This window comes from Callorhinus ursinus, unplaced genomic scaffold, assembly GCF_003265705.2.
Source record: "Callorhinus ursinus isolate GAN/ISIS: 27379988/994484 unplaced genomic scaffold, GSC_fseal_2.0 scaffold20, whole genome shotgun sequence".
Taxonomy (NCBI): domain Eukaryota; kingdom Metazoa; phylum Chordata; class Mammalia; order Carnivora; family Otariidae; genus Callorhinus; species Callorhinus ursinus.
Window position 1 is genome coordinate 17101604 of NW_027397082.1, and position 21494 is coordinate 17123097.

At 55.1% G+C, this 21494-nt stretch overlaps 1 protein-coding gene across 4 annotated transcripts in view; it reads right to left on the minus strand.

Moving 5' to 3' along the window:
- Positions 1–21494, minus strand: part of NEURL1 (neuralized E3 ubiquitin protein ligase 1) — a 75043-nt gene that overhangs the window by 21978 nt on the left and 31571 nt on the right. Inside the window, exon 1 of one of the 4 annotated variants that reach the window (XM_073904243.1) lies at positions 8738–8908. The exons of 1 other annotated variant lie outside the window; for it this stretch is intronic. In XM_073904243.1, the coding sequence (XP_073760344.1) occupies positions 8738–8771 (34 nt within the window). In that variant the 5' untranslated portion in view covers positions 8772–8908. Of the gene's footprint in view, positions 1–1516; positions 1558–2609; positions 2864–8737; positions 8909–21494 lie in introns of those variants that run through there. 2 more of the 4 variants (XM_073904244.1, XM_025880885.2) reach the window with 2 other exon arrangements.

The window sequence follows — 21494 nt, forward strand, 5'->3', positions numbered from 1 at the left end:
CTTGCCACTCTCAGCCTCAAGCTTCTGAAGCGGGTGTGAGGGGAGCGTTTTGGCAGCTACAGAGCACCTTCACTGACTCCTGGACCTGCGAAATCTCGTGCCTGCCTCCTCCTGCCCACAGTGTGGCTCCCGAGGCTGTCCCTGGAGCTGTCCTCAGCCCCTTCTCTCTGCACTCAGCTCTGAATAATCAATGCCCACCGAGCCACCTCTGTGGAGATGACCTGAAAACCCTCTCTGGCCTTCTGGGCATCTCGAGTGACCATGGTCACCTGCCACTTGGCAGGCCCCCAGCTGAGCTCCTGACCCTAGCCCACCAACCGCCCACGTTCCCAGGCCCCAGTGGAATCACTGAGCACCCCACATCCAACCAGCCAATCCCACCTGAGAAATAAACCTGCCTGGGCTCTGCCCGCTCCCGTCCTCCCCGCCTCAACCCAAGGCCCTGGCCGGGCCTCAACACTTCTCCTTAAACAAGGGCCAGGGCCACCGCTTAAAGCCACGAAGGCTCTCCCTGCCTGCCTCCAGGGGGCGCCATTCACACAGACTACAAAAGGAATGGTGCCCTCTGAGGCATCCAACATGGTGGTCCTCACCAGGATGTTTGCTGCCTCCCCAACCCCTGCTGTCTTTGCCCACCATCTTCCTGCTCCACCTTGGCTTGCATTATGGTCTGGGGGGAGGGAGGAGAGAAAGCAGGATGAGAATTAACCCTGAGCACAGCTCTGATATCAAGGGCCAGAGGGGCGGCTGGGGGCAAAGCTTCTTCCCTACACCATCCAAAAGGGCTCTCTCCCTGCACTTCAACAGACACTTTGACCCTCGAGGTCTCCATTCTATGGATGAGTTACGATTCAGACTGGTTAACCAACTTGCTTGAACTCACACAGCAATTAAGTGGCAGAGCTGGGACTTGAACCCTCATCTTCCAATGCTGCTACCCTACTCAGCCTCTAATACTGGAGCCCATTTTCCCCATGAGTCCAAGATGGCAGGCATAGTGGGGAAAGGCTGCGTGGAGGAGGCTCTGGCCAGTCCCAGCTGGGCCAACAGCCACGGCAAAGGGCCTCAAGACGCTGGGACGCTACTCCCTCAGCGGCCAGTGGCCCTGGATGGAGCCCAAGTCTCCCCATCCGGCTCCAGCAGAGCTCTCGGGGAGGCCCCCTTTAGTGACAGGTTTACAAGCTTCTTGGGAGCCACAGTGGGGGCACCCCCCGCTCAGGCGAGGCTGCTGCTGACACAATGGAAACTCCCCCATAGAGCCCATTCCTTCTGGGCATTTATGAGGTGCCAGACACCAGCCTGGCCAGCCCTCCAGGTGACCCTCAGCTAGCTCTGGATCACATTCCTGCCTCTCGGTGGGGTCCCAGGGGGAGATGCCAGGACACAATGCAGCCTCCAGAGTGACCTCCCCACTGCCCCAGCCAAGCTCTGTCCCAGAGCCATCCTGGCAGAGTAAAGAGCCCTGATCTGAACTCTGTTACTAACTGTGAAACCTCTGGAGCCTCGCTTTCCTCACCTGTAAAATGGGGGTCAGGGCAGACCTTCTCCATGGGATTCTTGTCAGGATTAAATGAGATGATGTATGTAAAACTAACCCAGTACGTGGTTGCTATAGTAATGATGATTATTATAATTATTATTATTATATACAACAGCTAATAATTACATTAATAATTAAGAATGATTAGCATATTAATACTTATTCTATAACAATAATAATTATTCATGCTACTGACATCGATCTGGGTTCTCGTACCTCCACACCTCTGCTCAAACTCTTCACCCCTCCCCGCGACATAGCTTCTTTCCCTGCCCCACCTCCCACCTCCACCTCTCCGAATCCCACCCGTCTTTCAACACAGAACCTCACTGAGTTCAGGATCACCTTGTTCTGAGTCTGCGATCCCAACCCCCCAGTGCTGGCATGCTTGTCTGCATCTCCTATGAAGGAGGCCTGTCTCACTTTCTGGACAATGGGCGTTGGGGGGGCAAAGACCATGAGCCCTGGAGTCAGGAGGCCCTAGGTTCAAATCCTGGCCATGCCACAGACTTTCTGTGTGACTTTGGGCAAGTCACTTCACCTCTCTGGACCTTGATTTCTTTCTCCGTAAAACAGGGTCATCTTAGCTGCCCAGCCCACCTCTCCCGGTTGTTGTGAGGACCCAGGGAGTTCATAGATGTGAAAGAATTTTGCAAACTTGAACACCTGATCCCAACATAAGGTCTTATTTTTTCTTATAAAAGCAATAAACACCACTGTAGGAAATGACCAGCTCTTTTCAGCCCAGTGGGAGGCCAGACACTCCGGTTTTATCTTATCCCAAACACCCTAATCCTGGATTGCCAAGGGAGTCCTGATTTAGACTAGCTTACGTGCATGCATGGAACAGGGCTCTCTCTCGAGGGTAAAGACTGTGGGAGCCAGTTTGAAGGGTGGGAAAGCAGGTAGGGAGGGGGCCTCAGTGAGAGAGATGATAGTAAAACAGGGCACATGTGACCTTCTTTGGGGTCCTTAAAAGGGCCCACTTCCCTCATGTGCCTCTTACCTCCAGGCTTGGTCCAAGCTCACTTCTCTGCTGGGAACCCTTCCGTCTTTCCCACCTACATACCTGCATTTCACTCATCCTTCAGACCTTGATTTTAAAGCCCACTTTCTCCCAGAAGTCTCTCTGGCTGCAGACCAGCTTCAGGGCCCTGCTATGGACCCCCAGGGACTCCACCCATACACCCCTAACAGAGCCTCCAGCATCCAAGCAGCCTCTCTCAACTCTGGTTCCTCCACAGAATTCAGTGCAAAGGCCCTGTGTTACCCACTGTACGCAGAGCACTGATCTGTCTTCTCCATGCCCAGAATGGTTGAGAAGAGAGTCAATGGGACCATTTTCTGTGCTCTGCGGTGCAGCTTTCTGGGGAGGAAAGGCTGCAAGGTTATTCATGTCTGTCTCCCTGATGGACCCTGAGCCTCCTGGGGGCAGAAACGCTTGTCTTTTTTACTGCTGTTTCCCCAGTGCCTAGCTCAGAGCACAGAGCAGGTGCTCAATACGAGTTGTTGAATGAACTGCCACTGTTTGATTCTTCAATCCACTGACCAACTGGCAAGTGTCCAGGGAGTACCCACTCTGTGCCTTGCCCTTTCTGGTGTCCTGCGGAGAAATCAGAGAAAGCGTGAACTCAAAGGACAGCTTCCTTCACTGCCCAGCACCAGGATCCCACCCACACCACGTGCCTAAGAACCTGTTCCCCACTTGCTTGCTGGAAAAAGGAGAAAAGGAAGGTCATGAGAGCTGCTTCTTTCTTTGGTATCAAATACTGCACCAGATGTCCTTCACATGCGACCTCACCTCATCCTCCCAGTCCCTGCAAGACAGGTGTCTGGAGGAAACAGCCTCCGAGATGGCCCCAATGATTCTCACTTCCCCCCTCCTGGCAGTCATCCTCTGTTTCAACCCTGTCCCTTTGCGTGGGGAGTAGACCTAGCAGCTAGCTATGGATGAACGGAATACAGCTGAAGTAATGGGATGTCATGCCCAAGACTGGGTATCAAAAGCCTTCAGCCTCCATCTTGGTTACTTTCTCTTGCCTCTCTTGGGTTTCTGTCTCTAGGGGGAAGCCAGCTGCCATGTTGTGAGGGAACCGTGTGCAGAAGCCCATGTGGCAAGGGACCAAGGACTGCCAATAACCACATGAGTAAGCTTGGATATGGATCCCCCTCCAGACAACCCTTCAGATGAGACCACAGCCCCAGCCAACAACTTGACTGTAACCTCCCAAGAGACATTAAGCAGGAGGTACCTAACTAAACTGTGTCAAGATTCCTGACCCACAGAAACTGAGATAATGGAATGTTTGTTGTTTTAAACCACTAACTTTTGGGGTAATTAGCTGTACAACAATAGTTGTGCTTTGCAACAATACAGTATCAGTTAGTCCCACTTTATAGATGAGGAAACAGAGGCTCTGAGAGGTAACAACTTGCCCAAGGTCACATAGCTGGCAAGTGGCAGCGCTGGGTTCTGAATTCAGGTAACACACTGTCCATCCACCCTCAGTGAGCCCCACCTCGCTGGCCAGCCTGCCAGGTCCACTCTCAGCTACATGAATCCTATGGTCCACCCTAGTCGGTTTCTCCATGCGCACTGCAGTCCCCACATATACCCACCTTTGTGATTCATGGTTAGGGGCCATGTTAGGCCTCTCATCTCCCCTAGGGCCCTGGCTATGCATACAGCAGGCCCTGCTGCTCCCTGGAAGACTGAATGAATCTATGATGACAAGCTGGGTGAAGGAGGATGGCGGGGAGTGGGCAAGGTCGGCACCTTCATGACCAACTTAATCTCCACACCTTGAGCCTCCTGCTCTCACTCACTCTGTGACATCCCAGTCTCTGACATTTCCAACAGCCAGATGTGCATACAGCTGTGCCTCCCCATAGCCTCACTGCTGGGAGGGAATCAGCCCTCCTCTTCCCCCTCCCAGGTCCTAACCCAAGATTCCAGAAGGGGATTCTAGATGATAATTATTCTGGGTTCAGCTCTGGGCCCCTGTCTTCCCAGCACCTCCCCAAAGTCCCCAGGCCAGGCCTGAGAGACTGCAGAGTGGAGGGGAGCATGGCTCGGTCATATAAATCCATACACCACCCAGACCATCACCCTTAGCTTCCCATACCCATGCATGTGTACATGTGTGCACACACACATCCAGAGAGTGTGCCTGATGGTGGACACAAGACCCATCAGGGCTGGAGGAGGCAGAGATACTCTTGGTCCCTAGAGGTGGCCAGGTGCACGTGTGTATACATAGTCACGAACATACAGGAGGAGCCTCCACGGAAACCTTCAGAGAAGCGCACACCTGTTTTGCAGGGTGTTTACTATGCACAAGGTCTACTTAATGCCCATGAGCTTACTTAATCCTTTCTACCATTCTTCAGGGTAAACCTTACCATCCCCAATGTACAGAAGAGGACAATGTACAGATGAAGGAACTGACCCAAAGTCACACAGCCAGTGGATCCTGATTCAAACTCTCACCAAGAACACCTACCCCACCATCCCCTTCCTCTCTAGCCTTGCCTGGCTTCACTGCCCAGCTCAGGTCTCACATCCTCCAAAGCTGTCCCTGACAGCTCCATCCCACCTTCCCCCAGGCCACCCGCAGCTCCAATTGCCACATGACCCACCCAGGGCCTCTACCCCTCACTCCCCCCTCTTACTCAATGACCAAGAATCCACTGGGTGCCCACTGGGGGGCCAGGCACAGAGCTGGGTTAAGAGAATAAGACGGATCAAGCTAAGCCACCATACCTGCAAGCTCACCTTGGCCTAAGCCTCCAGACCTGCTGTCAGGAGACAGGCAGCACCCTCTGTGCTAATCCCAGGTCTCATAAGGCCATGGGACACCCTTTCCCCCGCTGCCTGTTAGGGAACCTGAGAAGGAGAAGTGGGGAGCCACCTGCAGAAGGGGCAAGGCCTGACTTCCCACCTGAGCCACCAGCTCCATGACCTCAGCCAACCATTTCCCCTTCTGGACCACAGCATCCCCCTCTGTGAAAGGACAGAACTGCGGACCAACTCTCAAGTCTCTGCACCCCAGCATCTAGGGTGTGTGGGTCCAGAGATCAAGCTGGGGGTGCCACTTATGTCTGAGTGAATATGTGTGTGCCATCTGCACATCAATCCCTCAGCCCTGGGCCTACCCTTGCTGGTGGGGGAGCACTGAAGGAGCTAAAGAGGAAAGGCAAAGAAAGAAGAGGGGAGGGCCAGGGATGGGAGGGGAGGCCTCTCAGTATGGCTGCTGCCTCTTTCTGTGCTCTCCCGCCCCCTCATCCTGCCCTCAGGACTGGGAGCAGCTCTGGAAATCTGCCCGATGAAAGATATCAAGCATGTAACTGCCGAAACCATTTTCCAAATGGGAATTAATTTCTCCCATGGGTCTCCTGCCAGGCTGGTCCCAGAGGAGCCTGACTCCTCACCACCAGCCCTAACACACACACACACACACACACACACACACACACACACACACACACACACACACACCCCTCTCATGCAGAAACACTGACATCTATCTACAGAATAACAAGGACATGTCCCACGCACAAAGTAACACAAACGTGGCTGCTCACACATAGAAACGCAGGCATAACACGAAATCCCTTAAATATTAGACAGATAGGTACACATCCCATGGTACACACACAGGCCCAAACACAGATACACCACCTGCAGACACCAGAAACACTGACAGCCAAAACATGCCCACAAACACACTGCTAGAAACCGCCCCTATACACACCAACGGTCTGGGGTCACTCTCTGTCACATCCCTCTCATCTCTGTCACCCAGCAATCCAAAACCTTCAGTGTGCACCAAACCCAAATCCCAAGGGCCACAGTGAAAACACAATCGGGAACTCTGTAAGTATTCTCGTGGAGTTAGGCTATGGGCCTAAGAGCCACCAGGAAGGAGCCATACCCTTGTAGCTCCCACTTCCCTCATACACACCCCGGAAAGAGGCAAAACTAGAGCCACTGAGGCAGCCAGGCCATGGGTGTGGGCATGAGTAGCTGTGGATGTGGGGAGGACATGTGAGGACAGGCACACTGAGGTGCCAGCTAAGGGGCTATGTGACACGGGCAAAGACACCTTCTCCACAACCCCCAACTCCCCTCTCCTACTCGCCTTGATGGTAGGTTGAGGCAGGGGCTAGGGCCAGCTTGGTGGGAGGCCCACCCTATGGAGCGTGATCCTGGCTGAGGGCAGGGGAGGGAAGGAGGGCAAAGCAGATGAGGCATTTGATTAGCGTTCACCAGTGTCCACGCAGCACCAATGTCCCCGCCAGTATCCATGCCCAGCTCCTAGAGTTCTCGGCCCACCCCAAATATCATGCTGTCCCGGGGGGGAAAAGGAGGGAATATGACCCTGGCCTCAGAATGCTTTTCCAAGCCCTTGTGGTTCTCCCCAAGTTCAGTCCTTATTCACATCCCCCCAAGTAATCCTCACGGTAGTCCTATGAGGAGGGGACTCCATCAGCCCCATTAACAGACAAGAAAACCAAGGCTCAGGAAGACGCTTGCCCTCACTAGAAGACGTGTCTATGGACGCTGGAGCAAGAGCTCTGTGGGCCACGTGCTGTCTCGGGTGGTCACAGGGTCCTCACTCCCCTTGGAAGCCCGTGCTCCAGACCAGCTGGAGGATCGTGTGCTGCATCCTGGGCCTGTTCTGAGGGCCTCTCTGTCCTTCCCAGGCCACAGGCTTGACTAAGTCGGCTTCCAGTGGAAAATGCCAGTCTGCTCCAGACCCTCTGCCAACAGGCCCTGCTGGGGCCAGTAAGCCCTGACAGGAGCCCCCGCCCCATGGAGCCCATGCAGGGCCAGGCCCAGGTCAGCCCAGTCCAAGTCTCGGGCCAAGTCCCAGGCCACTGTTCGGCTCCGGATTATGTGTCTTCCAGGACCTTCCATCTGTCACTTAGCCCTCCAGGCCCAGGACAAAATTTATTTCCTTTTAAGAGAGCCAATGATTTGCTTTTCCCATGTCTCCTTTCCTGCCTTTTTCTTTTTTAATTAGAAATCACTCTCTCAAAGTCCAGAGCCTGGAAGGGAGATGCCACCTGGTCACCAGTCCCCACCACAGCTTCCCAATTGCTCCTGCCACTGCCCTCCCTCCTCCCTGTGCCTCGCCCGGGTTCTTTAGTGCCCACTGGACTCAGCAGATGGAGGCCGCCCCATCTCCTAATGCCCTGTCTGAGCAGGGAGCAGGGGACCCAGGGAAGTGTGGCCGGGACTGCCCAAGGTCAGCCCACACTGCTCTGGCCCCAGCCAGTTTGTACAGAAAGCCCAGCTCCCGGGGCCCAGCAATGACAAAACAAGTCCCTGGGAAGTCTTTGCCTTCTGGGTCTGGTGCCACATCGGCCATGTTACTCCCAAGACCACGGCACCTGAGCCGGGCAGATGGAGGGGCCAGGAGCCCGGGCAGGCAGCAGCTCTGCAAGTAGGGAGCCAGTTCAGTGCTCCTCCCTTCCACCCCATTCACCTGCCTGCCCAGCGGTCTGTCTGACCGTGGACATAAACCCCAGGGGTCAGAATTTCACTGGCCTCCCCCACGGAGCGCAAGCTTTGAGAACCAAAGTCAGGCAACGTGGGGGGTTGTCACTTGCACATCTGGATGTTGAGGCATAAGCAGACACAGGTACACACCCCCAGACACCTTGAATGGACCTTTGTGAGCACAAACACACACACGCACTCATGCACACACGTGTGTGCTCACACATCTCTCCAAGTCTCCATCACGGAACATGGCACTGATCTGCGTGGCCTGCATCCCAGGGCCTAGAAACAGGTCCCCCCAGCTGTCTAACTATGGTTGCCTTGGTTCTAGGAGAGGGGGATATGGACACCCAGGACCTCACATCCCATGTGAGGGCTGGTCAGCAACCGGGGAACGGGGAACGTAAGAGGACAACAAGACTTTGTGGGGAGACTTGGCTGCCTGACCTCTGCTGGCTACCAGGGAAAGCCCACTTCTTCCCGCTTTCCCCAGCCCCCCTTGCTTTCCCCCACCCCAGTGCCAACCACCCAGAAGCACCCCCTCCCGTGGCCCCAGAGTCCACCAAGGAGTAAAGAGACATGGGGATGATCATGACCTCGCCTGAGGGCCCCCCCTCCGGGCCCCAGCCTCCCCAGGTGGTCCCCAGGCTGGGAATGGGCAGACCCCCTGGCATCAGCTGGGGCCTTACCGTGGAGGGTGCTCCGGGTGATCTGTCCCCCCATCGCGGGCAGCGGGCAGCACAGCCACCTTCGTTGGGCCGGCTGGTCTCCTCACCAAGCCACCCTAGCCGCCAGCTCCCCTCCTCCTGCCCCTCCTCCTCCCCCACGGCCTCCGGCAGCCGGCATGGCAGGACCAAGCCCGCCCCTCCCACGTCCCCACCAGCTCCCTCCCGCACACCACACGGCTGCCTGCCCGCGAGGCCGGCCACACACACACACACACACACACACACACACACACACGCACGCGCGCGCGCACACGCACTCACGCACACGCAAGCACACCCCTCTGGCCCTGCCCGCCGCCTCCGGCTCCCACCCACTCCCAGAGCCTCCCCCACCGGCCTGCACTGGTACAGGCAATGGGATCTGTCATGTTTATTTACATAAGGAGGAGGAGACTGGAGGCTTCCTGAAATAGCCGAGCTCCAGAAAGCACTGGAGATGCCCCTGCCAGAGCAGACACACGCACGCACACACACACCCATGCACACGCACACATATGCTCATTCCCCATCACACACCTCTTCACAGACACCCGCATGCACACAACCTCATTGTTCCCCCAGGCTTACTGCCATCCACATGCCATGAGGCACCTACTACATGCAGACCTTGGACAAAGACAATGAGGGCACCATGGTGAGCAAAACACACACTGTCCGATCCTCAAGGGGCTTACAATCTGGCGAGGGGAGCTTACTAACAAGCAGCTAACATGGCTTCTATCTTCTTCCAGGCTCTACTGCCAAGGCTCCAGGAGTATTAACCCCTTCAGTCCTCACCGGCTGAATGAAGAGGTCAGTAGTATCGTTTTTATCAATAAGTACCATTATTATTATTATCTCACGGATGAGGAAAATGAGACAAAGAGAGATTACCCACCTAGAAAGTGGCAGGGCTGGGAAGCAAACCCAGGGATCCAGGTTTTTACCCGCCTCCCCCCCGGCACACCACCCCTTTAGTCGTAACATATACAAGCATACACCAATATATGGAGACCTCACCACCTGTCTGTGCCACGTCACATGTATATGCACAACACAGGCTCTCAGAAGCATTCACCATTATGCACACTTAGCCACCTACTGCCCACCAGACTCTGTATGTCAGGCACTGCGTGCACTCTCATTTGAGTCCAGATGGCAGAGGCCACTGTTAGGTCAATTTTACAGAAAAGTACGCTGAGGCTCTGAAAGGCTCAGGAAATTGCCCGAGGTGACCCACCAGGTCGGAGGCAGAGCCAGGACTCATGCCTGGGTCTGTGAGATAATCCCCCAGTTTGTCACCCTTTTGCAGGCTCTCTACAGGACAGGGGCCTCTCCCAGGCCCTGGCCCAGGCCCCAGCCCCTGCCCTCAGGGTGAAGGACCTGGGTTCCCAGGGAAAGATCTGGATGGGGAGGGAAGGCCAGTGGGTAGAGGCGTGGGGGCTGGGGAAAGAGTTATGACAAAGGCAGGGGCTGCCCCGTATCAGATGGGACTCAGAGGTCTCGGCACTAGGAGGGGGCTGTGCTGGGCTCTGAGCCTTCACCTCGGCACCCTGCTGTTACCACCCCTGAGTAGGTCCGCGGGAGGGGCAACCAGGCCTGATCTGGGGTCATCAGCCACAGAGCAAGGCAGGCCCTGGGTGAAAGTGGCCACAGACCCAGCACGCTAATTCTCCTACTAGACCAGAGGCATGGCTGAGTCTTCTCCCTGGAATAAGAGGTGACCCCCAATCCACACAAGGCCACCCCCTTCTACAGGCACATCGTCCTCATGGCTATGCTTGGCCCCGTGTGCATGCACCCGCACGCTCCGGGACACACACACCCAGTTTCTCTGGAGAAGGAAGCTAAGTCAATGTCTAACAGAGAGGAGGTAACCCAAACTCCTTTTGTGGGACAAATAATCATAATAATAGCAAACTCAGGACTGACTGCGTGTCAGGCAGTTCTAAGCACGTTACATACATTAACTTGTTCAATCCTCATGACAATCCTAAGGGATAAATTGCGTTTTTATGCCCATTTTACAGATGAGGAAACCAAAGCAAAAAGAGGCTGGTCTGGAGGCTGTTCTTGCAGCATCAGAGTCCACCCCCCTCATCCTGCCAGCCTCCTAATGCACCTGCCTGGGCCCTTCCCGACTAACCCCTTTCACATGCCACCCCCTCCAATCTTCCCACTCCCTGAGCACTGGGAACACCTCTTCTGGGAAGCCTCCCTGGGATGCTGGGTGCAGGGTGAATCCCCCTTCTTGGAGCTCGGCTCTCCTCTGAGCCCAGGGTATGCCTCTCCCAACCCCTCATCTTACTCTGGCCTGCCAGAGACGGCTATGCCTAGCTGTGGCCTTGTCTGCCTGCCCTGGGTGCATCTCAGCAGTTCAACTTGACCAACATTTATGAGCACCTACTCTGTGTCAGACACTAAGTTGGGTATGCAAGGGTGATCAATAGTAGACAGGCCCTGGCTCTCAAGAACTTACAGTCCAGAGGGAAACATATTTATCAAGTAGTCTCACTAAGGAACATATCATCACAATCCTAGAAAAGTGTGCTGAAAGAAAGGAGCAGGGTTCTCGGGGAGGCTCAGGGCAGGCTTTCCTGAAAAGCAAAAAGGTAAAGGATAAGTAGGTATGTCCATGTGCTGTGGAGGAAGCTTTGAAGAGAGAGAGCTCCGGAGAGTGAGCACAACATGTACAAAGGCCCTGTGGCTGGAGGAAGCCCCTACATTCAAGAAACAGGGTCGGTACGCCTGGAGCAGGGACTGTAGCAGGAGCCAGGGGAAATTTTTCAGTGGCAAGCCGAGGTGGTCAAAGGACACCCCAGGAGGGCCTTGAAGAGCAGGATGAAGAATCTGGCCCTTTATCTGAGAGCAGGAGGGAACCTCTGAGAGGGCTCAGCAGAGAGGCAACAAGACCAGACCTGCATTTCTAAAAGGTCATTCTGCCATCTGGTGTGGAGAATGCACAGAGGAAGAAAAGGTGTCAGGAGGTAAAGCAGCAGGGTGAAAATGGGCGGGCCTGGACCCTTACTCCCCTCCAACCTAGCATCAGGCTTGCACAGAGAAGGTGCTCAGGGAAGATTTACCGAATGGAACTGAGTTCATGTAATTTTCTGGAAGCAGGACTGGAGAGTCAGTAACAGGCAGGAATGGGGACAGAGTGAAAGCTCAGCCGACCAGAAATCCTCCAGGTGGGCCGTGGCCCTCACTCTGGCCACTCCCAGGGGACTGGGAGGTGCTTGAGTGGCCCCCGGCCTTCACAGCACCACTGTCTGAAGGGTTTTCCCAGCAGACCTGGGCCCTGTTCCCTCCAATCCACTTCCTCAATTTAAATAGGAAGTGGCAGCATCCTGGATCTGAGGGTTCCCCTACCGCCGCCTGAGAGCGGTGGCCAGGCCAGCCAGTGCTGTACCCTTCTCTGTTTCATTCATTGGGGCATCACATAAAATTTCATTTGGCCAAAGGATTCTGTTTCTAAATGGGTGAAAGAACCACTGACCTACGTCATTCATTCACTCATCAAGCATTCGCAGAGTGCCCACTATGGACCCACTGGTGAGCAAGACCCAACTGGCTCCCCTCAGAAGCCAAGCAGAAGCCAGGCTGGGATCAAGGAATGGAGTTCCTCTGGTTCTGACTGAATTATTTCAGTGTTCTGTTCTCTGGCCGGAAAGGATGTGAAAGGGGACATGAAGGGATGGAAAGGATGTGAACCGGAATGGAGAAGCTATAAGCATATCTACAGCAGAGGCTATAAATGCTACCATTTATTGAACACTTACTGTGTGCCAGGCACCATGATAAGTATCTCACACACATAATTCTACCTATTCCCCACAACATCCCTGTGGGATTAGAGTCATGCCCATTTGCTGACTATAAAACTGAGCTCAGAGAGGCTATGTGGAAGGCAAGACAAGCTGGGGCTCAAACCCAGACCAGCCTGAGTTGAAACTCATGCTCCACCCAGAAAAGGTCAAAGGGCAGGTGCTCCTCCTCCTTGGGAAAGAGAAGACAAGGGAACAATGGACCTTCTCCTTAAGGAATTCTCCTGGGAGGCAGGGCCTAGGAGATTTCCAATGGACAGAGGGTGACAACCCAGGGTGGGTGAAGGTGGGGAGACTGGACTGGCATATGACTGGACTTCCAGTCTGCTAGCAGGAGAGACCATCCTGGAAATCTTGCAGAAAGTAGACCCGTCCATGAGCTGCATGGGGGCTGCAAAGCCTCAGAGCCCACAGGCAGAAGGCAGGGCTGGATGTACCCTGGGGGAGCAATTTGGTGTGGCAGAAACCCTGCCCATCTTCAGAAAGAACCCCCTCCCTTTCTGCTAGCCCCTTGCTGCAGCCATCTCTGGCTGCAGGGAACTTCAATCCCTTCGGCTCTCTGAACCCACTCAGCTCCCGAGACCCTCCATCTCCCTGTCTTCTGATTCCTTTCTGCCAGCTCCTCTTCCCTCTTGGGCGCCATCTTGGTCTCCATCCAACCTCTCTCCCCACCAAGTCCTTCCTCATTCATGTCCCCCAAGGCCCAGCACCCACATCCCCAGGTGAGCCCGCCCTCTCAGAACTTAAAGTCAAGGGCAGACCTAGCAAATGCTGAACCAAACATGGAACAAAGTCACTGGACAGTAGAAACCATCACAATCATAGACTCCAAGACCCCTGAAGGGAAGGAGCCTCAAGAAAGCTCTGGGTCCAGCCTTCAGGAAGGCCAAGAAGTAATGTGCCCATTTTACAGGTGTAGCAAATGAGGCCTCATAAGTTGTCGACTTTCCAACAGTCACACAGTGGGTAGAGAATAAGGAGGACTTAAACTCAGGTTTAATGTCTTCTGTTACTTAATATGACATACGGGTCAGGACATCCAAAGGCAGTGGAGACAGGACTGGACAAGGAGAGGGGTAACTTCTCTTTATGAGGCAGGGGCAGAAGAGACTCAAGCCTGGAGAGGTCCATAAAGAGAGGTCAGAAAGGGGAGGCGGCCCTGCTGGGGAGGAACTGGCAGGCAGTTCCTGGTTGCTATAGTATCTTTGTCGTCAAGAACAAGGGATAATTTGATCGAGCTGATGAGTCACCTGGCATTTGAGGCATAAGGCCAACCTACCAGGGCCATCCTCCTGACCCTGTTAGACTAGGCCTGGTGCTGGAGAATGGGGAGCAGGGAGCCCCACCCTAAAGCTTCCTCCCATGCCCAGAATCAGGACGAGTGTGCATGGAGATGAGGATAAAAACACACAGGGACTCAGACAGAGAGCACAAGCTGTGTGCTGCCAAGAAACCAGAGCCGGGGAGTCTATAGGACGTCCTCTGGGGCTGGGACAGGTGCCCCAGCAGTGACAGCTGCCAGCCGCCCAGGATGATGGGAACACAACAGGTGCAGAGGCGGGGGCGGAAACTGAAAGGGAATCTGAGAAAACAGCCTGGAGTTGGCCGCCCCTCCCAGACCCTGGGCCCAGCACCAAACAGCCCTTTCTCAGACCCTCCGAGACACAAACACACCTACGCCTGCTTCCCAGGGCCAGCCTGACCAGCCTGGACCGGACAGAGGGGTCACCGTCCATGCCAGACAGGACAGAACAAGGAAGAAACCAGGTTTCAAATCCCAGGACAGAGTGTGCCACACGGAGCCCACACCACAGAGCCCCTACCGGGAAGCAAACATTTGCCTATGATAAGATTTATGTCACCAGCCAGGGAGGGTGGATGGATGGGCCCACCCCACCCTTGTGCAGGTTGGGAGCTGAGACAGGCAGGCTCTCCCACCACATGACTGAGCAAGCTACTGAGCTTCTCCGAGGCCCCGTGCTTGGCTCAACCAGTAATAGTAACTAGTGCTGTTGATGTTGTTGTTCAGAGACCCAGAGAGCTCAGGAATCCAGGTAGTACCTAGAGGGGCTAAGGTTGCTGTGCCAGCCTCAGAGAGGAGAGACGCAGGATGCAGGGTATGAGTACAGTGGTAAGTACAAACGTTATGTCAAGGAAAAGAAAGAGACAGGCTCATCTTCCCCACCATGTTAGTAGCACTTAGCCCCACTCCCCGGCACCCGGCACCCAGCACTGGCTGACTGCACACATGCCCGAGATGCAAATGCCGTCTCAGAGTGCTGAGTACCAGGAGGTTCTTCCAGGGAAGCAGATTCAATATCGTCCCTTAGGCAGTGCTCCCCTGTTTCTGTTCGGGGGCAGAACGAATTTTAAACTTGAAGCCGGTCCGTGTCCCAGTGATCACAAGTGATAAATGGCCAGGGCCTGAACTTGTAAGGTGCTCCCTCAATTATAACCTTGCCGAGGAGGGTGAGGAAGCGCAGACAATGAGACATTTAGGGGGGAGGGGAGGCAGAGAGATGAGACCCGAGGTGACGTAGGAGACAGGCCACATGCGCTGGAGCAAGACATGAGCCTCATGCGTCCGAGATGCGTACACATAGCCGACTGATCCTGCCGGGCCTGTCCGGATTATGAGAAAAGCCGGCCGCTGATAGCAGGAGGTTAAATCCTTCCTCCGCCGGCAGAGACCACCCTCCCCCACCCACACCCACACACGCACACACGCACACACGCGTGCACACACACACCTTTAGACCCCAGGACTCAGCCAGAACTCATGGTGCCCAGCCCTTCTAGTACCCAGCCCCGCAGCCAGCTAAAGCCTCCCCGGGTCTGGGAGGCCCCCTTGGGCCTCCTTCAGCCCCCCTCTCCTGCCTCTGAGGAGTCTGCTCTCAGGCTCTCTTCTGCTTCCTGCCCCTCCCAGGTCCAGCTTATGCAGCAATGGCAGCGCCCAGACCAGCTGGCTCAGCCCGCACCTCTACTTCTGTGCCCTAGCCCTGCCCCCTGTCGCCTGCCCCTTGCCCCCTGCTGGGACCACCCACTCCAACAGCCGGGTTCCGACCCCGGGCACTAGCAGGTAGGAGAGTATGATGGTGCAGGACCCCAGGGGCCAGGTCCTGGAGCTGGGGCACTCCCAGCAGGGCCATCGGCAGCCAGCTCCCACTGACGACACACAGTGCTACTTGCTGCCACCCCTCAAAGTGTGCGTCTACACTAGGGGGCTCCACAGGTGGTGATTAAGAGCGGGCTCCAGAGTCAGGCTGCCTGGGTTCAAATCCTGATTCTAATCCTACTAGGTATCTATGTCCTCTTCTGAAAACGGAGTTGATGATAATAGTGCCGCCTCAGAGGGCTCCGGTGGGGGGGGGGGGGCTCACACATAGTATGCTCACGCACCTTACAGGTGAGAAACTGAGGCACAGGGTGGGAAATGGTGGAGTGGCATCTGTCCTCAGGTCAGCTGGCCTCCAGAGCCTGCACTCAGCACGGCATGGTGCTCTCCCCGGGAGGGTAGGCAATGCATGCCGGCCAAGCCAACAATGGGTAGCACCTCGATGAGGACCAGTCTGGTGACCACACAGGGCCCAGGCCAGGTCAGGGTGCAGGAGGGAGGTTAGTATCTAGAAAGCCATTCAGCAGAGCGGAGAGAATGAGCTGAGTCCCAGGGGCCGTCTGAGAGCAGGTAAGGCCCAAGGCCTCAGAATCCCAGCCCAGAAGAGAGGCCTCTACCAGAGGTGCTTTTCCAGCTGCCCCTCAGGGCTCCTTCGTCCCACCAGGCCGAGCTGCATCCCGCTGCCCACCGTGATCTCCGACCTGGCTCCCCTAAAGAAGCTTTACCCCTTTAGCACCTCTTCCTCCTATACAAATTAAGCAGGAATGAAGACAAACAAGTACCCAAGTCAATTAAGAAAATCACATCTGCAGCCAGCATCTTGAAACACCTGCTCGGGGCAGGCAAAGGAAAGCACTGGAACTCAGTACCGTAAATGGGGAAATGGAGGCTCAGACAGGTTGGCCCCCGTGTCCCAGTCACACAGCTAATATGCAGTGGGGCTGGGATTTGCCTGCACAGCCACCAGACTCCGGAGTCCAAGCGCTGGTCTCTCCGCCATGTGGCCTCTTGGAATAATGACCCAGCTCATCACTTTCACCAAAATCTTACTGGATTTGCAAAAACATTTGGTACCATCGGGCAGACACTCATTCCTTTTAAGAGATGAGGAAAAACAGGCTCAAGGAGGTGGAAATGAACTGCCAAAGCCAGAAAGTGCCAGAACCAGCCTAGAATCTAGATCTCGGACTCAGGAGCCCGGGCTCTGGGACTTTGTCTACGACACAGTGCTGCCCTGAGAAAAGCCCCCTTCAGTTAAATAAACACGGCGTCAGTCGGAGGGGCCCAGGGTGGGCGTAAGCACAGACGTAAAATTCGCTGATCCCAATGTCAACCGCCTCTGGACTTTAGCAGGTGTCCCTGCTGTACATCTAAGCTCTCGCCCCCACCAGGGTCTGGGCCCACTCCCACACTGGAGGGCTCTGAGTCCTGGGAGCCCGAGCTTTACACCACATACACGTCCCAAGGGGAAGTGCAGGTGGGTGCAAGGAGGCACCAGGTCGCTCAGGCCCTGAGACACAAATGCTCTGAAAAGACAAAGGGAATGGCAGGTGCTTTGCAGCCGTAGAGGGGCTCAGCTTGGCTCTGAAACAGGAGCAAAAGTGAGTGATTAAGCTGAGGTCCAGCCACTGAACTAGGCCAGCTCTGTGCCCACCCCCCAGGGGCCCTGCCCTGGAGCACAGCAGACATGGGCCATGCTAGCTGCAGGGTGGAGGGCGACAACCCCAGGCCTAGAGGAACCTGTGAGTGCTGAAGTCTATTCAGGGCCCCTCGGAGAGGCTGGTGGCTTTCAAGCCCCCTGAGCCCATGAAGCAATTCTATTCCCCAAGGCTGCACCTGCAGCCCAGGCTTTGGGGCTATTTTCTCCCTCCCTCCCTCCGTCCAGCTGCTGGAGCCCAGGGTCAGGCAGGCCCCCAGAGACCCCAGCAATGCACAGGGTGGCCTCTCCAGCATCAAAGTTTAGAGGAAAAAGCCCTCCTCGGGAGTCAGGGCTCCTGGGTTCCGGGCAGGTCCTGTGGCCTGTGGGAAAACTTCGCAAGGCTCAGGAAGATCCGCAGAGGCCTGCTTGGGTTTGGGGAAACTCAGGGAGGGTGGCCCCTTTTAATGTCATAGAGGTTCCTCCCTCCTGGCGGGGGTTAAGGGCTCCAGAGATGGCTTAATGCAGCTCCTGGGTTGGGCCCCACTGCCAGGTAAATGGGAGCAGGGATCTCTCCCTCCCCATCAGCACCCCTCCCTTCTCGAAAACAATGCCCCGCCCCTCACACCTTCTACCCTGCTTAGCCAAACCCACTGCTCCTGCCCAGGGGGGAGCTCCTTGTTCTCAGGGCCAATGAAGGGAAGTGACTACATTAGCCTTTGTTGGGGGGGTCTATTTTTATTAGTCCTGATGCCACCTCCACAATTTACCCTATGACGTTGGGTCAATCAATCCCCTCTCCGGGCCACAGTCTTCGCATCTGTAAAATGGAGGCACTGGGATTTTCCTGAATCAGAGCTATGGGCGGGGAATCATTTGGTGGAAGACAATGAAGAATTCCTCCCTCTCCAGCCTTTCCACCAAGGTCTGGTGGAGAGCCAAGGACGGGCCAGGATGCTCTCGGCTGGGTGCCACTCCTTCTCAGTCCTCTTCCTGACCCCACCCGACACGGGTACATCCCCCAGGTTCTGTGGCCTGGTTTCCCCCTTGAGCTCTACTAGCCAGGCCAGAAGTCTGGTGTGATCCTGGATTCCTCCATCTGAGCAGTCACTGTGTCCATCTGTAATCCATCCTCTGGCTCCTCCCAAAGTTCAGGCCACGAGCATCATCCTGACCTGGACAGTTCTCCCCACAGCCTTTGGCCTCGCATTCCTCTTCCTCAGGGCCGCCAGGCTGACCTCTCTGCCTGACTAATCTAGCGGGGTCGCCGCCCAGCTGAGAGCCCACAGTAGATAAACTTGACCCTCCTTTGGGAGCATTCAAGGTCCTCTATGAACTGGCCCCAGCGCACATGTCTGGCCTCACCTCCTGGGACATCCCCCCCTCCAGACCAAGTACCTACACTCCGTACACAAGAACCACATGTAGGGGCGCCTGGGTGGCTGTCTTTAAGCACCTGCCTTCGGCTCAGGTCATGATCCCAGGGTCCTGGATCGAGCCCTGCATCGGGCTCCCTGCTCTGTGGGGAGTCTGTTTCTCCCGCTCCCTCTCCTGCTCATGCTCTCTCTCTCTGTCTTGCTCTTGCTCTACTCTTGCTCTCTCTCTCTCTCTCAAATAAATAAATAAAATCTTAAAAAAAAAAAAGAACCACATGTCTACTAGAACACGGCTGCCCCTCACATGGCCATGGCTCTTCGAACACCGCTCCTCTACCTGGGATGCCGCTCACCAGACGAGGCACTCAGAAACTCCTACCTCACCTTCGTCTCCCAGCTCAGAGGGCCCTTTCCCTGAGATCATCCTAACACGCCAGGGCAGACGGGACCTTCCTCCTCCAAGGCATGTCCAGCCCTTTGTGCAGCCCAGCCCTGCAATGATGGGAGAAGTCCCCTTCCCAAGCTGGGAGCAACCTGAGGGCAGGAGTTTTAGCTCCAGACCCCCAGCACCACACACGCTGGGCACTGGGTAGCACTCCAAGTACATTTTATGAAGGAAGAACAGAAAGAACGAGAGGAAGAGGAGGAAGGAGGAAGAGAGGCCAGGGTTGCGGGTGGGTGGTCTTTACTGGGCCCATCTGCCCCTTACCCAGGCTCCAGAGAGCAGCTGTAAGGTCACCCTCCCAGCCGTGAGGCCCCAGGGCCCTGTGGACGCAGTGGTAGGAGACTGCCTGGCCCCTGACCTCACAGCCCTCCTGAGGGCTCCCTCAGTACAACCGGCAGCACCAGCCAGGGCTCCCTCAGACAGAAACAGCTCAGAAGCTGAGCAGCCGGCTGTGTCCCAGGACACGAAGGAACCAGAGTCTTATCTGACCATCTTCCCTGCAGGCAGCAGGGGAGGATCCGCCAGCCCCCGGCCGCCCAGACAGGACGAGAGGAGGAGCGGCTAGAAGCCGTGTGCCTGGCTGTCTCCCAGCAGCTCGCTCCCGGATTCAGGCAGCAGGGGGAGGAGCCCCTCCAACTCGTTTGCATAAACCATTTATAGCAGCACATTCAAACCCACGCCTTCCCAGAAGAAAAAAGCCCACTGCGATTGCCTCTGGCTTCCTGTCGTTTTTTTCCTTCTCTTTCGTTTTTTATTTAAATGACAGGAAGCGGTGCTTAAGAGAAATCGCTAACCCTGCTAAATTTTCCCTCCAAACCAAAGGAGGATGATAAGCAACCAGCCCTCAGGTGTCAGTGACTGATTGCAGTTTGCAAAGTCTGTGAGCGTCCATGAGCTCACTCAGTCTTCCCAGTAATGGTGGGAGGTGGCTCCTGCCAGCCCCCATTTTACAAATGGGGAAACTAAGGCCCAAAGAGGTTGTGACTTGCACGAGCCACACAAAAGTAGTAAGTGACTAAGGAACATTGTGGCCACCTCCCCAGCATCCATTCTACTCCAAATTGACAGTGGTTCTCCACCCTGGCTGCACATCAGCATCACCTCAGGAAGGTATCCAATGCCCAGTTCCCATGCCAGACCAAGTAATACAGAAACTCTGAAGACAGGCCCTGGCATGGGTGTTTCTTTTTTTTTTTTTTTAAGATTTTATTTATTTATTCATGAGAGACAGAGGAGGAGAGAGAGAGAGGGAGAGAGAGAGAGAAGCAGAGGGAGAAGCAGGCTCCCAAGGAGCAGGGAGCCCGATGCGGGACTCGATCCCAGGACCGTGGGATCATGACCTGAGCCGAAGGCAGACGCTTAACCATCTGAGCCACCCAGGCACCCCCGGCATGGGTGTTTCTAAAAGCTCTCCAGGTGGCTCTAATGTGCAGCCAAGGTGGCAATCCACTGGTAAAAACAGATCACAATGGTTCCAATCCCCTTGCCAGTGACTGGGTCAAGAATGGCCATGTGGCCCACTTTGGGCCAATGAAGCTTAGTGGAAAATCTGCCAAACCCCTCTGAGAAAGATTTCCTTGCTCCTCACAAAGAAGCCTAAGAGAGAGGTTGTTCTTCTTCCTCTAAATATTGTTGTGTCTAGTTGTGATTCCTGGGACTGCCATGGTCATGTCACTACCAGTCCAAAAGGATGCCAACCCATGGATGGCAGAGCAGAGATATCAAGTATCTCATCCTTGACCACATCCTTGACCACCAACCTTGAAATCCACCCACCCCTGGACTTCCTGTGATCTAAGATAGTATGGCTCCTCATTTTTTAAGCCAGTCTGGGTCAGAATTGCTACTTGTAATGACAGCCCTAAGACACAGCACTCACCTTCCTGGTCCCCCACCCGTCATCCCCTCTTAGATCTCCCACCACAGGAAGCACAGCCAACTGAGGGCCCCAGCTCTGGAACTCTGAAATCCATCCCAGTCATTGTTCCAGGGCCAGGCTTCCCACCACTGCTCCCAGCCAATGATGGAGTGGGACAGGGATATTAAGGCAGGCTCATTCCTGGGCAATATGGCACCCTCTGACCAGTGACTGTGGCTGGGGCTTGAGGACTCCCCAAGGGTTTGCAGAACTTTCCTGAGAACTGACTGCAGTCTAAAATACTTCCATCAAACTTTCTTCCACTCGTCTCCTTCACTGAGGGTCACACTTGCATTGAGGTCTGATGACTCACCCAGGCTCTCCCCACTTCTTCCCATTTTTCCTCACACGGGTATTTCCTCTGGTAATCTTTTAAATAATTTTTGCATGTTTAATCCTCTCCTGGTGTCTGCTTAACTGTTCAA